The sequence below is a fragment of the Botrytis porri genome (assembly GCF_014898465.1).
Source record: "Botrytis porri strain MUCL 3234 chromosome Unknown BPOR_001, whole genome shotgun sequence".
NCBI lineage: Eukaryota > Fungi > Ascomycota > Leotiomycetes > Helotiales > Sclerotiniaceae > Botrytis > Botrytis porri.
In genome coordinates this window covers 1,058,821-1,074,875 of record NW_024066075.1, presented here as the reverse complement: position 1 = coordinate 1,074,875, position 16,055 = coordinate 1,058,821, and the positions used below count along the sequence as shown (strand labels likewise).

Genomic DNA, 16,055 nt, shown 5'->3' with positions numbered 1-16,055 from the left:
TTGGTATAAATACCCATTTTCATATATTTTATATGTCGAGAGAAGCCCACGAAAGCGCTGCAGGCGATAGGGAAATTTTGAGAGGAACCAACGAGAGAAGCGAAAAATTCAACTGCTTCAGTAGAAGTGCATATTTTAACTGCATACTCGGCGTTACATTGCAGCACGAAGCGTGATAAAATCTACTCGGTGAGCTGGATGTGGCAATCGCGAGAGCCTTTTCCCATTTATTTTTCACCAATGAAGGGGTGGAAATCATAATAAATCATAAATATTATAGGTGTACAACTTTCCAACACATCTTTTCTTCTTTTCCCACCCCTCCAATTTTTTGGGGGGGCTCTGCATCGCTTCCATCCCCTTTGCTTGTTTGCACTACCTAGATGCGAGATGGACAAACAAACACAGCACGATGTCCATGTTCAACCCATCATATATCGGTTATCTCTTGGACGGAACAATCTCTCTCTCTCTCCCCAGAGTCCAGAAGACGGTCGACCTTGTTATTAGCAACTTACCTAATCTACCCAAACTTACTCAAAACTACCTAACATCGTTATACACAAATCAAGAGTGCAGAATTCCACATTGTCCATCCCACCCCGTTCTTGAAGAAACGTTTTGTGTATGTATGTGTGTGTGGGTGGATGGGTGGGTGGTTGTTTATATTACATATGTACAACCAAGTGTTTCCCGTGTCCCCACGAGTCCCGGTCATGGTCATGGTCTTGGTCATCTCCGCATAATGCAGATAGTGCAGTGCAGACAGAACAGACCATATACACCCCAGGTCAATCATCCATCCGTCAATCAGCAATCATTCATTCATTCATCATCCATTCCACCACCAGTCCACTCCATCCCGTATCTATAGTGCCCTTTGCTACCCCGAAAAAAGCCAAAGCTTTTGATAAAAAGGATTTTTTTCTTCCCTTTTCTGCATTTTGCACCGCTTTTCTCATATTTCATCCAGTATCAAAGAATAGGTTATCGCTTGTGGAAATAGATAGCCTCGACAAAAGATCTTCGATCGGATCCTTCCTTCCATCCATCCCCTCATTCTTGTAATCTCTATTCATCTGTCCATTTTTCCATACACACACACACACACACATACATACCTACATACATACTGGCACGGTCCACGAATCCAAGGATGACTCTGGCTCGAACAGCTTCACCGCAATGCTTCTGATATTAACATTTCATTTACATTTCGAAAAAGGTCCTGGATAAGCACGCACGTACCGCACAGAAAATTGAATAAACGAACAAGAGGAAAAGAATACCGACAAAATACTTACTACACATAGGTCATGATTGAAAAGCCCACTTCTCAGAGGGCTCGGGCCGAGTGGCCGAATCCGATCTCACCACAAAGGGTTCGAAAGAGGCCGCAACAGCAATCGTCGCATACTCAGCGCCGTTATTACAGTCCCAGTGCCTCACCGCCTGGATCATCACATTCACCATCGTCGTCGCTCTCGTCGCGATCTAGGAGCTCGTCCTTGCGACATAATCCAAGTTACCATATTCGTCTAGATACTCGCCTAGACAGGCTAGACAGGTTCTCGCCCGCGCCCAACTTTGACTATTTTGAGTATCAGGCCGCGATCAATACCTCTCCTTCGTCGTCATCGATCATTGGACATGTCGCTGGTGTTACGACTGCTGGAGACGGAGCTCTGAATTTAACGGCGCCTCACACCTCACTTCCGGATACTTCATGGCTGGCCAATTTCTCTACGGGGCCTATGAATACCATCCCACTTAGCCCCGATGATGCTGTGAGTCCTGGATACTCGACATACATCGGAACCAATGGCGGTGCTTCATTATCGCTCCAGACTGGAGCTATGCCTGGACTTTCCATGCCATGGGATATCGTGAATTCTACTACACACCTAGCTGGACCCTCGGATTTTGAAGATATTTGTATGTCAGAGGCTAACGTGGGAAGCTATGGGAGTCATGGAAGTATGGAGCTGGCTTCTGCTTCTGCCGTCTCGGCCACATCCGACACATATGTTTTCCCGTTTGGATCCCCGGGAGGGGCGAGTCCATTACTTGATCTTGAGATTCCTTGTATGTAATGATTTTGCTTGCCGATCCTGTCTATCTCATATGTCCCCATTCTAGGATATCGTGTCCGAACGTTCTTGTCTCAATCCGAGGTCAACTGCTTTGCTGACGAGGCTACAACAGATTATGTAAACCAAAACATGATGGTCGACCAAGCAATCCAACGCGCCGAAAATATGAATACCTCGTTACCCTCTACTTCCACATTTACCTTCGATAATACATCTACTTCCCTAGATTGGGGATTTAACATGTTCCCAACAGAGCCTATAGCTCCATCAGTAGCCCCACTACTCGAAGCCCCAAACCTACTTCCGAGAGGCAGATACATACGGTCACAAAATCCCTGGAATCCGCACGATGAAAACGGCAATGCCTACAGCGAAAATTCCAACACCAACTGCGTCGCATATGAGCCCGAGCCAGCTCCTTTAAATTCCTACGAACCTGAGCGGTCTCCTATATCCTATGGGACATCATCACCTGTGGATAACGACAGATTAATCGTAACTGGACATGGCCAATCAATTCACGATGTATATGGACCAGAAGCACCAAGAGGTAATTGGTTTGACGAAAGTGATACATCAACCTCTTATTCCAACACTTTGTACACTCCTTCCCATGGCTCTCCAGTATCGCACCACTCTCCACATCCGCCCGGATCGCAAGCACCACTTTCCCCCGACGATCCGAACCATCATTCGCATGTATTTAGCGCGTTTCCTGAGCCGCAAAAGAATAAAGTTACGAGGGGCCGTGTAAGGCCTTTAACGGAAAAAGAGAAGCGGGAGGCGAGAGATGTGAGGCAAGCAGGCGCTTGCTGGGCTTGCCATCTTTCTAAAATCAAGGTGCGTGCGAGGCTACACCCATCACACAACGGAATACTTTGCTAATTGATTTTTGTCTAGTGCTCACCTTGCTCGCCTGGCTTTCCGTGTGAACAGTGTACAAGGCTTTCTGGGAAGAGAAGGTTTTGTCTCCTGCCATGTTTCAATGATCCAGTCGAAATGCTAGACAAGTTCTTAGTACCTGGTATGCTCTCTACGGTAGCTTTGGTGGTGAATCTTATCCTGATAAATTTATAGAAAGTCACATAAGATTGTATACAACCGAGAACACCAAAAAATTCATCTCGAGAAACGCAGAGGCATGGGGAACAGATGAGATGATAGTGCGATTGAGTTGGGGCTACCGCGTCCCGCTGAAAGTTACCGTAGTCTCTCTGTCAGTACGAGGTTCGACTTCGATTTTTCGATATCAACATCAGACGTATCTCAACGCATCAGGTAGACCGACATTCACGAGAAAGAAGAGTCCACCACTTGGGATTCCGCTTATGCTGATGGAGGAGACACAGGAAGAATATGCTCGATATATTAAGAGGATTGTTCAGCATGATCTAGATGAATATGCAAGGATAGCGTATGAGCCGGAAGAATCAGATATTGCGAAACGTTTGCTCAAGACAGTATGCCAGTTTTATAATGCTGGTGTGGAAGCCAACGATGAGGTAAGACATTTCTCTTTCAGATGGTGGTTTCTTGCTGCAAGTTTGTCTGGTCTCTTGGGTGTACTCTCTTGATCTTGTACTACTGGAGTCAATTTCCGTCAAAATTGACACTCCCAACGTTTATTGTGATGGCCCTGATAACTGACAACCACAGTATGAACTCCTCCGCGAGGCCCTAGAAATACACATTGCTTGCGCTATACTTGAACGAAGCTTGATCCTCGATGGCGAGTCCACAAATTTGGTAGAGGGGCACCTGAGAGAAGATTTCCCACCAGAATCTTCTCCAAGATGTGCTTCCCGCCAGATCAAAGTGGCGTTTTTCATATCGCAACAGGAAAGGATCAAAGAAGTCCTTCGAGAATGGGGTCAAATGATGTGGACTAGCAATCGCGCGACTACAAATGAACGCAAATGGGCCATTGGATTCAGCGTCTTACTCGTCTTGACTCTCGTCATGGACAAGACGTTAGGTCTTTCATATTGCAAGTGCGTACTTCTCCTTAATCCCGTAGTCTTATGATACAATGCTGATTCGTAATTGTAGTGCCGAATCCAGAATCAAACATGGTGGCAAAGAAGCAATCATTGAGCGTCATGAATTCCAGGAACGAGTAAAAGTAACCCAGACGAACTTGTTCGAGAGATGCAAAGAAATTCTCCATTCCAAGTTCAAGACACGGAAAGGAGGTAAGGAGAGCTTCAATCCAATCCGTGACGGTGATGGTGCATGGCGTGGCAAAGTTATCGATGAAAGAATTGCCGGCTTTGTACACGATGTCAAAAGTGTGGTTCGGGATCATGGTATGTTTCTCCGTCTTTCTGCTGGCCTTTTCTCCCTTCACCGTTTCTTTCTGTGTCCGCTCGCCACCGACCGAGTTCGGTCAGAGTAAATTATTGTACGAAATTGGTGATCGACCTTGAGACTAATGTTGCTTCCATCGAACAGAACCTCAAGTCCGGTCATGTAGAGTTAAGGTCTCGAAGATTCTGCGAGATGACCCATCGTCGTTGTCTCTGAAAGTCAACGAATCATCTTACACGGATGCGGCCCGGCTAGCCTGTGTATTTTTGGACGATTTTCTGGAACATTGAAAACCCTGAGCAATGGTTCTACCGGTAGAGGCTAGGGATTATTTCCCGGATCGTCGGCAAATCGATTTTGGCAGATACTGTGGGCTGGGGGCAGGGGGTTGGGGGTTGGGATCAGATGGCCTGATTCGGAATGGAACTGGAAGAAGTAGGATGAACTAGTCAGGTCAGGAATCTGGAAAGGATTGCGGAGAAGACCAGGGAGTTGACTCGCGATGGATCAGGAGCGACGTATTATTTTTGTACATTTGACATGATGATCATGATTTTGATGATGATGAATGACAACGAGTAACGATTGGATTGGACGGGGGCACAAAAGAAAAAGGAGTCGGAAATGACAAGTGGGAGGACATAATTTCTGGGATCCGATCAATGAGAACAGATCAATGACTCGAAACGTAGCATCTCGATGAAGTTTCATAAAAGTGATGTAAGTGGGTGACGAGGAAGTATATAACGAGAAAAGCTTCTAGAACAAACAATACACCGAATCTAGACTTTCAGCTGAAGACAGTATAGAGTCACGATTCATGAATGATGAAGTGAATTTGCACGGCCAAGGATAGATACTCGAATTGTACCATGTTGGAAACAATCGATCACCGATCAACTTCCTGCCTCATCATTGACATTATTGCCATTGACGTTATTGACGAATGACTTGTTCGATGACATAGTGAATGTGGTGACCTCTAACCCCTACAGAGTCTAAAGGACACCCAACCCTATAAAAGCGCAAAAGAAAAGAATCCCTGAAGGACATCTCGGGGTGTATTATTACACCCTGTCGATCGAAACCCAGCAGACAGGGGCATGCCGAACACCAGGGAGAAATATCGCAGACATGCTTTCGCATTTGGCTAGAGGGCGAAACCCACATTGCCTAATAGGGGGAGATTGGTGATCTTATGGGCCGGCAGTGGGAAGGCTAGCCTGCTACAGGTGTAGATGAACAGAGCAGCGTGATCGATCATGCACTTTGTGGTGTGGATAGATGAGAAAAAGGTACGTCGGTGGAGCGAGCAGGGGAAGCACAGATGCACGGCAAGGATTGAAGTGAGATTCGATTCAATCGAATGGTTCGAGAAGGGAAAGAGAAGCAAGAAGGAGGAGAATTTAGAAACAAAAGAAGATCCAGGGGGTCAAGGGGGTCAAGGGGAAAGAAAAGAAAGAAGTTAAGAATAGTATATCGCAAAGTAAAGTAAGTACGAAGACCCATCGCGATCCCAGTTCAATTGGCCCCATGTTTATGAATTGAATGAGGGAATGCGGATCCACCGCCGTACGGGGAAGTCGGAATTCGGTGAGCGTGAGCGTGAGCGTGAGATGAATGGATAGATAGATAGATAGATGGATGGATGGATCGATCCCAAAATAAAGATATACATACCCAAGAGGGTTTTAGAAGTACGAAGAAGAAACATCACCGTGTGCGTAATTGGCACGATCGATTGAATTTGCTTTGGATGGGGCCGGGGTTTGGGTTTGGGAAGGAGAAGGAGAAGGAGAAGGAGAAGGAGAAGGAGAAGGAGAAGGAATGAAAGGAAGAAAAAAGAAAAAGAATGTTGAAAGAGAAGGAGAAACAAGAAACAGAGAAAGAAACAGAGAAACGGAGGAAAGGAAAAAAAAACAAAACAAAAAGAGAAACATGGCAAGAAAAGATGTGCAACACTAAAGTCTGAGTGCCGTACCAAAACCCACAAGTATCTTTCTTTAGCAAGTACCCAGTACATTGGATACAACGGTCGGGGAATGGGAGAGCGAGGGAGCCGGGTTGGGTTGGGTTCTGACTTGTAAGTTGTAAGGCTTGCTTACTTTGGGCTTTGGCCGCGGATTGTGGTGCCGGACAGGGGAGATCCTGAGAGTAAATTGCATATTTCCCTTTTTATAGTAAAGTGTAGCAGAATTCAATTTTTTAGAATGTTGGCTGAATATCTCTCCTATATCTGGAAATAGAGAATCTTATGTCATCCAACTCTTGGGGATGTGGGAATGTGGTGGTGGTGTGGAAGTGTGAGTGTGAGTATGAGTGTGAGTGTGAGTATGAGTGTGAGTGTGAGTGCGAGAGTGTGATGGGGTGGTGGTAAAGTTATTAGTTTCCGATTGTCAAAATACATAGATGGCATCACGTAAGGCTGAGTTAGGAATATGAGCATAGTAGGTGGTGGATGGGTGAGTGAGCGTGGTGAGTATGATATGAGTATGATGTGAGTATGATATGAGTATGATATGATTATAACCATCAGTATAACCATCAATATAACCATCAGTATAACCATCAGTATAACCATCAGTATGAGAAATCACAACTTGTATGTGTTGCACAATGTAAGATGTAAGATGTGTCATGTAAGTAAGATGGATATGTCCATTGCGCCGTTAATCCAGTCGGGGAACTCTAGATGGAAGCCATTCTGATGCAGGAACCAAAAAGTAATCGCATTGTAGAAAAGGGGAAATTTACGAATGAGTGTGTGTGTGTGACGTCGATGCCATCCTCACAGGAGAGTGAAAACGTGGGAAACCTGGTCATGTTCAGCCCGGCCAAAGGGATTTATTTCATCGCGACGGTAGCACTGCACTGCATACTGTGATGTTGGTCGATGGTAAAAAAAATGGTAGGCTGTGTTTTGCCATTACAATGGTTTCTGTTGCGACCTGCATCAAACTTGCTGTGTCATTGTTCGGTGAGCAACCTTTCTGGATTCTCAGAAACTGCTGGACTCCTGATGGGATGGGCCTCTATAATTTCATGTATCATCACGGCGGTGATAATGGCGAGGAAAAGAAATGAAGACCAAATCTTGGTTCACTTGCATGCAAAGTGCAGATTCGTGAGTTAGCATACGAGGGAGGGCATGGCACACTTCTCACCGAGATGATCGCCAGTATGATCACCAATGTGAATGTGTGTATCACCATAATCACCCCGAATGCGATGCAGCTGGGGGAGAGGGCGCAATCGTAATCGTAATCCTCATGAATCATGATACCTTACTTTTTTCTTCTGGGCCTTTTTTCGATGCATTCCAAGGTGGCTTGCGAAACGTGCTTGCTGACATGGAGGCGACACCGAAAAGTAGTTCTACGGATACGCACAGCAGAATGGTGGTTGAACTGACAGACAGGTCGTGATACTTGGGAACTCTCATTGACAGCCCGCCCCCACGGAGCACCAGAGGACCATAAGGCGGGAAGGAGATCGGATTGCTTTGTCTAACATTAGGCTATGCAATGCTATGCTATGCTATGCTATGCAATGCAATGCGATATGATGCTACTCGTATGCCATGTTGTGTGGTACACGTTAGGTTACAGTAGCGATGGAATGGATGCGAGTAAGAATTGCCCGATCTTCCTCGGTGACGGTGACGGTGTCGGTGTCGGTGTCGGAGGATACGAGGAGGGAGGTATGGTATGAGTACTGCCGCAAAAGCAAAGAAACCCCCGACCGACAAGAAAAGTGTCCATGGATTGTCTTGAGAGGGCCAGATCGCATGGCTTCATGTTCATCAATGCGGACCAGCGGTACTCTAGACGCACCGTGGAACCTCAGGATGAGAGCCGTACAGAGAATGTAGGGTCATCAACCCCCTTGACAAGAAACGAATGGATGAAGGGATGAAGGGTCTGGAAATCCAAAAATGCGAAACATTAATCGATCAACCACAATTTGGTTAGGGATGATTGAAGATTATTGGACATTGAAGATCCAACATGGATCCAACATGATTTGATGGATGGATTGATTGATATTCTCGTTTGCTCACCCTTTGTCAAACAGACACCAAAAATGGAAATGTCCCAGTCACAGTCACAGTCACAGTCCCAGTCCCAGTCCCAGTCAGTCCATCATGGGCTGACGCATCTGGATTAGATTCTTTTTCTTTTCCTATCGACAGAGGAGGTACCGTACCGTAGTTGGAGAGATTCGTGTGATAGATTTCCAATCCACTGTGCTACCCCGTAGATTTTCATTGTTTCTAGAACAAATTTCTAAAGAATCTATTTAAATGATTACTAATTTGGATACTGTGGGATTTCCCCAATAAATTGGCTGAGACGGGGTTTTGCTTTGTGATTCCGGTATCCTCTTTTCTACTTTGGGAGATTGTCTTGGAGACCGTGGGGTTCATTCAATGGCTCTTGGGTCAATGTGTATTCAAGATGAGGCTATAGTTAGTGACAACTTACGAGTAAGTCTTCCATTCCATCTGGGTCCGATTCCATCTAATCCATGAGTCCTGTCCCATCCAGATCAAACAAATGACTCTACCATGCATTTCCGCCCTTGCAAACTAGATTCGTCGCACTTCCTTTTCCGTTGTACCTCATGCCTGATATCATCATCCCAAGGCTGCAGGCAGGTATACGGTACTTTCATTGCGAAGCTAAATAGTACGGTACTTCGGACCCTTTCCATAGTGTGCATGCTCCCCTCCCTCCCCCCTTCCCTAGATCCCTGGCTCAGAATTAAGAGTCAGAGCAGGCGCCTTTTGTGGCTATATTTCGAACTGATGGTTACCAACAAACATGGGGCGAACCGTGGCAAATGGAGCTGAGTGAGAATAATGATAGGTTAAGAGACGCCCTTTACCCTTGTCACAGTCACTCTCCCCTGGGATGGGCGTCAGGCAGTTAGTCGCTAAGATGTCAAAAAAGTACCCAAGGTTCATAATCTGGGACCTCAGTGGGTAGGTGGTTACATTTAGTCAGGTTGCAAGGTTCCAGATATTCCCAGAGATTCACATTTTGGGAACCTTTTTCATACGTTTCTCAACGCCGAGCCTGTAAAGTGTCTCCCAGCTTTGACTACCTCAGTCATACTTATGACGATGCTGAGTGATTGTACTATCTGTGCCTGGAAATGGGAAAGGCAGCCTGGATGGCCTCCTTGTAATCTTCTCCCTATCTGAACATAGACACCGATCTACCATGGGGCTCTCAGCCACTATCCAAGCATGGCCCTATGCAGGTGTTTTGCATGTTGTTGCTATGTATAATAATATAATTGTGATATCTTCAGAAAAGACTTATATACATTAAGCTCCAGATACTTAAACCCCCAGACCCTCTCCCCAATTCGTTTTTGTTTCAGCATTTCCAACTGCATCAAATATCAGATATAAACATCCTCCATCCCCAACATACTTTCAAAGTTCTTACTTTACATTTCGCACACATCTCATACTCCATATCATCGAACATATATAAAACACTCTCCAACACTCAACTACCAAGTACATCCTCCAATATAATCTCAATACCAACCAACACCCAACAACCAACTACCTCCACCAAAAATGTCTACCGAATCCTTCGCAATCACCAGTATGTGAAATTCCTTGTTCATGAGATCCTTCTTCGGCAGTTATGGCTTCTAGGATTCTCCATTCCACCTATACGTGTGATCGTTGCTAATAGTTACTTTACAGACTCCATCATGGCATTCAGAAGCCACCCAAGAGACAACGATGATGATGACCACTAAATACCTCATTATCTCTTTTGCCCGGTGTATCTACAATGGACTGAATGTTCGTATATCCTCATTTTACTTTTCTCTTTCCCTCCCAATCAATTTGGTACTTTGGACAATTTCCCAAAGCAGACAATTGAGTACGAAAGTTTCGGATCGTCAAGACGAGGCTGGAACCTTGAGCAAGTGCAAAAAAGGTCTCAGACTCAAAGCCCTGGTCTTTTATTAGATTCTTAGTGGCCCTGAGTAGATGAAAGCTGCAAGATGTTGCAAGGTCGGAATATGCAGCCGAGGCGGTACACTGCGTCACAGTACTTCTTCTTAGCACTTTCTCTACGGAGTCCTCTTTTACTGTGGCCAGATAAGCGACCCTTATCACATTCATCAGCCACTTCACTACACGCAAGTTACAAATGCCCCTTTTTGCAATTGATTGTATGATCGATTGTAATTGGATTCAATTATATTGCATTGTCATCTGTTGCCCCGAAATGCCCTCGTTGCCCCAAAATGCCCTCCCTACCTCATTACTCTTGGAAGAGAATAAGTAAACAGGGCCAAAGGGGGCATACGGGGCATACGGGCCATCAGGGACACAAGAGGATAAGTGTCCAAGAAGCAAAAACTCAAAAGCAACAAGTATTAATTTTGAAGATCTGAAAAACAAATTAAACTAATTAAAATCTTATCAATAGATAATCCCGAACTTCACCATGTAGTCAACAATCTCAAAGCCGCCCCCCCTCAAATTTCGATCACGAGTACAACATCAAAATTAAAGATCGTATTAGACATATACACCAGGCATTATTACCTCACCGACCTCCCCGACCTTACCCCCACACCGAAACGAAACGCAAACGATATCAGATTCGCAAAAGCACAAAATCCCCAACTTCCAATAGCCATAGCCCATTTTCAGCCTTGCTCTCCGCGACCGAAGTCTTCAATTCTCTCCATTTTCACCATCGATATCCCTCCCGTCAGCTTCTCCCTCAGCCCCTCCAGATGGATTGTCTATCTGCACCGCAGACGAACCCAGCACGTACCGAGTACCCAAAATCCACCGCGCAATAAACTCCCTGGAGTGGCTCAGCACCACAACATCACCTCATCCAACGTTCAGCCCGGACCCCGAGACTTAGGCTGCCCTCTCTCCACGCAACTCTCACCAGTCTTCTCACATCCTCGCGCTTCCCCGATGGAGAACAGAAAGAAGAGTGTCATCATTACTCACGATGCATCGCCGTTTCATTCTCCACCATGCCCAAGATCATGTACGACGGCATTTGAAGAATTTCGCGGATGCATTTAGAGATGACTCCAACTCCTTCCTCAAAATATACGAGCTGGACCCCAGGGCTGACAATATCTCTTGGACCCTGTACTTTTCGTCCTCCAACACCATGGTCAGGATACGATGAATGTATCAACGTTATTTCTCTTTGGGCGTTTTTGATTGGGAACACTGGGACTTATTTATCTTAATCATTTTTTTTTTGGAGTCATTCGGCAGCGAGCGAGTCGATTTTAGAATAATTTTCCTTTCACCATCCCCTTTTCCTTTGTTTGTTTGGGTACACCAGGAGCTTGGAAGGAAGGATAAACGGTTATAGAATTGGTGGGATATGGATATGGTTATGGATAGCGACTCTTACAACGTTAGCTCTCGCGAGCGCCCTCAAAAACGGATTTTGGGTGGAGTCTTTCTCTCTCTCTCTCTCTTATCTTACGACGACAAAAGTCTGCAGGATGTGTTTCCTTTTCGCCATGTCTTATTAGTTTCCTTCCAAAAGAAGAGTCGCGAGATCAAATGGGAGGATTTATGTATTTATAATAGACATTCTTATCTTGTTATTGTAATGCCTTTAGGTATTACTGTATATCAATCAAAATCATCTTAATTACATACACCGAATGATCGAATTGTGTTTGAATTCCGACGATTGATTTTTATCTTTGCGCGGTGCTCAGAGCATACATAGCACGTCTGCCCCTTCATCGTCTCGCCAAATTTCGTGGGGTTCGAAAAAGGCCTAATTTCTAGTTGCATGACAACCGGAATATCTTCTAATACGATATGATGCGTTAGACTGAATAACCTTTTATTTTATTTTTTTACACACAATTCTATCACATGTTGTAGCACTCTTTACTTCAGTACATCGACTTTAGCACGGTTGATTCAGCACCATTTACTTCAGCACCACCCTCTTCATTACCATGCGAACTCTACCCCAACCTCCAATTCACCAAAAGAAGCTCAAGCTCCCTTTTCAAAAACATCAGACCGCAAACTACCCAGACTCACCTATACCGACCTAGGTACTCATCCAAGACAACAGAGCATCTCTTCCTTATGATCACAAGTCGGAGGTCTTACAACCTATGCAGGTAATTTGTCAAGCTTACTTACTGAACTGTTCCACCTCATTATATGAGTACACCTTTTTCATAAGAAAATAGAATACCAAGTAAAAAAGAGTTGTTTCTCGTGACGTCTTATCAGGAAAAGATGATATCGAAAAAGGTTCATCTTCATGTCATCGAGTAAATTAAGTATATCTATATAATGTGGTATAAAAGGCCGTCTCGAGATATCTGCTATTTCTCTTTCCATCTTTAATCTCATCTCCTTCCTATGAGAAAGTAAAATGTACTACAACCTCCAAATTTCATCAAAATACTCTCCTCTCATCCCTATCGCCGGCCACCACCAGCAGTGACTGCGATTCGATGATTCATATGTATTATCCTCTCTTCTGCTCACCTCGTATATTCTTCAAAATAATACAATATCAAGTACAAGTATGATGCCACCGTGGTAACATGAAAATGCAAGGAAAATAGGTATCTAGCGTCAGTGCAAAAGTCAAAAAGTGTTCCCTTCCAAAACACCCAGCCAAACTCCTCAAGTCGTCTGTCTCAAAGATGTAGGTCCTTGAAACCCTCCCCCTTCCGTATTATCAACATTTTGCAATTCCATATTATTCCCTCCATCTTGAAATTCCTTATTAACAGGCGCCGTTCGTTTTCCCCTTCGCTCGCCAAATCTTTGATCACCTTCTTCGTATTTCCGTTTGAAATTTAAGTAGGTTGGAGGCCGGGGTCGACAAAGTACAGCAATCCAGTTACTGACAAAGCTTCCCTGGGTAAATGGACGATGGCGATCTTTCTTAATAAATTTGTGTGAATTGAGATATTCTCTTGTTGTCTCACCTCGACCCATAAGGAAGAAATGATATACCATCAGTGCGGCTGGGTATGGTGTAGCGAGGAGGCCATAGATGAACATTGCAAAGGGAACTCTCCAATGACTTAGCGAGGCACCGAAAGAAATATCTTGTTGATTCCCGTAAACAATAATCTGGGCTATACTTGCACCCAGGAGATACGTCCCAAGAAGTGTACCCGAAGTTACAAATACAAAAAAGTATCGGTAGTTTCGACGGCCGACGCAATTATTCAACCAGACACAATGATGATCCTGCGTCTCAATACAATTGTCACAAACTCGACAATGGTGTCCTCTAGGTGGCCGCCAAATTTTACAAGTCTTGCAGTATTTTGTAGGCACTTCCATTGCATTTGTACTAGATTGGGCCGACTTGATCATGGTCCAATCATTTTGAGTTGGTGCCAGTCGAAGAGGATCTTCATCCTCCTCTGCTGGAGGCATTGGGTGTAAATTCCGAGGTAGAATCTAAGATAATTAGCTTTGATCAGATAAATCTTACAGGTGTTGAAAGCGTGCTTGCAACTACTCACTCCGGGATCAGATACAGAAGCATGTATAAAAGAGGACATGCAAATGTAGAAAATGTAGGCGTACAAAATAGGTACCGCAGGAGATACATGGTACCATAGAAACGGGGCTGAGAACACAAAAAACAGGACTGAGGGAACTACAACAAACAATCCCGTGGCAATGTTGATGGGTCTGTGCCGAGTATTTTGCAGCCTGCCTCCCCAGCAAAATACTGTGTTACCAGTGAAATATTGATGATTTTTACCCAGCTTCGAAGTCTGCATGTTCCTGTTTTGCGCATCCGCGGGAGTAAATCCTGGCGAAGAAGCAGCAGACGAGAGCTTTTCGCGGCCTTGGTTGCTGCGACTCGGACTGGGGCTTCCAGCAGGTCCATCGTTTCTTGTAGGCATCAAAAAGTTGGAATGAAATGACCGTGGAGATTTGGGAGTCGAAGTACCGTTTTTATAACCCTTATCAATGTTCAAACTCAATCCTCTCGTATTCGCTGGACCTTTCTGCAAGGGGCGGACACTATCTGCGAAACTTCCAGCTGCATGGCCATGCGTGGGACTTGTGTTTGCGGTACCTCTATCCACTGTTCCTAGCTCTGTCACTTCGGTACCTCGCGATGGTGGCAGAGGTAGATCTGCATCTTCGGTAATGATTTGCTGAGGTATGGTAATGTTCGAATGTACGCTTTGCCTCACACTACCTCCATCCAACGACCCATCTTCGCCAAATCCTTGCTGTGTGAGTGTAACTGGTCGGGATCCTCCACGTTGCGCCTGGAGTCTCTGAGAACTCATCGGGCGGAAGAAAGCATGGGCACTTAAAGATGGTACGTGAGTCTTGCTTGTAGAGCTTGGGGGTCGTCCTGGTGCGCTCCCTCGTTGCGCCATTATTCCTGAAATATAGCCTCTTCGAGCTGGGGCAGCTTGACCAAATGTTCCTCTGGAAGAAACAGCTGTGACGCCTGTATCTGGCCTTGAGGTTCCATCTCCAGTCTGTATGCTGTGACGCTGGCTCAATCGTTGACTTTGCGAAACTAGACCGGAAAAGGTATCTGTATTATCTCCATCTTCGGAAGCTATATCGGTCATTCGCGATGATAAAACGCTCGTTCCATCTCCTGTTTCTGAAGGCGCAAGATGTGGGTTGGGAAAGGTGTGATTGTCGTTATCTGTGGAATGACGGATTTTGGACGAAGAGTTGTCCCGGGAAGTCATTTCGTATATCAAAATCGTTCCTCCAAGATAATTCTTCTTTCTCTCATATCAACACGAATAATGGTAGTCGGTCGCACAATAGTAGAAGTGAAAGTCGTGTGCCGTGAGCCAATTTTATTAAATACCTGCTCTGGCTGCGATGGTATTGAGGGTTGTAAAAAGGTGGATTCTGAGATAAAAGTACTGGGTAGGGAATAAAAAGGTAATTTCAAGGAGCGTGAGAATTGGATCTTAAGTTTAGATCTTAATAGTAGGGTTCAAGCATTACATACTGTGCTGCCGTGTAAAGTACCAAAGTGAGGCGTGAAGAAGAAAATAATTAAAGTTACAATTTACAAGGAGCGTAGAGTGCGGGAGTAGAATGCGCTCGAGTTGCTGTGAGTGGACGTAGACAAGCTCGAGACAGGCTCACAGGTTAATAATAATAAGTAACGCACGGGAGCAGAGGAAGAGGAAGAAGGTTGGTAGAGCCGGCCGCCGTTGTGTTGTTTTTGGGAAGAGAGGGGTCCAAGCGTTGGGAGGGATTGAGAGTGAAGTCTGCTTTTGCTTTGAAGCTTGAAGAAGTGGGAAATGGGACGTGGGAAATAGCTGATATGAATTGGGAAATGAAGATTTCATGGACAGTTAGAAAAAGGGTGATGGTGATGTGATTTATAAGATTGAATGTATACCTACCGAGACACCTATGTACTCATCCTGGTAGCCAGTCCATTAACACATTCTCGTTAATGTTTCTGTAAGGACATAGAAACATTCACTCCCAACAAGCTTCGATTGTAGAAAAGTTGTTACATGGGAGACTTCCGCCAATCAGACATGGCACATTTTCGACCATCAGCACGTGATTTTGGTGACATAATCTGTGAACATCTTCCGCCAAAACATCTTGGAAATCGCATCGTACCATTTCTA

At 44.9% G+C, this 16,055-nt stretch overlaps 4 protein-coding genes across 4 annotated transcripts; 3 read left to right on the top strand and 1 right to left on the bottom strand.

Annotated features, from left to right (window-relative positions):
• Window positions 1-170: 170 nt before the first annotated feature.
• On the top strand, window positions 171-4,783 carry EAF01_000319 (uncharacterized protein). Its single transcript, XM_038908569.1, has 7 exons — window positions 171-2,085; window positions 2,206-2,933; window positions 2,994-3,117; window positions 3,171-3,595; window positions 3,750-4,084; window positions 4,143-4,399; window positions 4,545-4,783. The coding sequence occupies exons 1-7, from the start codon at window positions 1,317-1,319 to the stop codon at window positions 4,688-4,690; spliced, it is 2,784 nt and encodes a 927-aa protein (XP_038775475.1). The 5' UTR covers window positions 171-1,316; the 3' UTR covers window positions 4,691-4,783.
• A 3,136-nt stretch (window positions 4,784-7,919) lies between these two features.
• On the top strand, window positions 7,920-8,111 carry EAF01_000318 (uncharacterized protein; the record flags this gene model as incomplete). Its single annotated transcript, XM_038908568.1, has 1 exon — window positions 7,920-8,111. The coding sequence occupies one exon, from the start codon at window positions 7,920-7,922 to the stop codon at window positions 8,109-8,111; it is 192 nt and encodes a 63-aa protein (XP_038775474.1).
• Window positions 8,112-9,643: 1,532 nt separating this feature from the next.
• EAF01_000317 (uncharacterized protein) lies at window positions 9,644-12,084 on the top strand. Its single transcript, XM_038908567.1, has 3 exons — window positions 9,644-10,021; window positions 10,126-10,227; window positions 10,865-12,084. Exon 3 carries the CDS (start codon window positions 11,798-11,800, stop codon window positions 12,071-12,073), a length of 276 nt encoding a protein of 91 aa, XP_038775473.1. The 5' UTR covers window positions 9,644-10,021; window positions 10,126-10,227; window positions 10,865-11,797; the 3' UTR covers window positions 12,074-12,084.
• A 616-nt stretch (window positions 12,085-12,700) lies between these two features.
• EAF01_000316 (uncharacterized protein) lies at window positions 12,701-15,634 on the bottom strand. Its single transcript, XM_038908566.1, has 2 exons — window positions 13,938-15,634; window positions 12,701-13,872 (listed from the first exon to the last, which is right to left on the bottom strand). Exons 1-2 carry the CDS (start codon window positions 15,141-15,143, stop codon window positions 13,081-13,083), a joined length of 1,998 nt encoding a protein of 665 aa, XP_038775472.1. The 5' UTR covers window positions 15,144-15,634; the 3' UTR covers window positions 12,701-13,080.
• Between the last annotated feature and the right edge of the window lie 421 nt (window positions 15,635-16,055).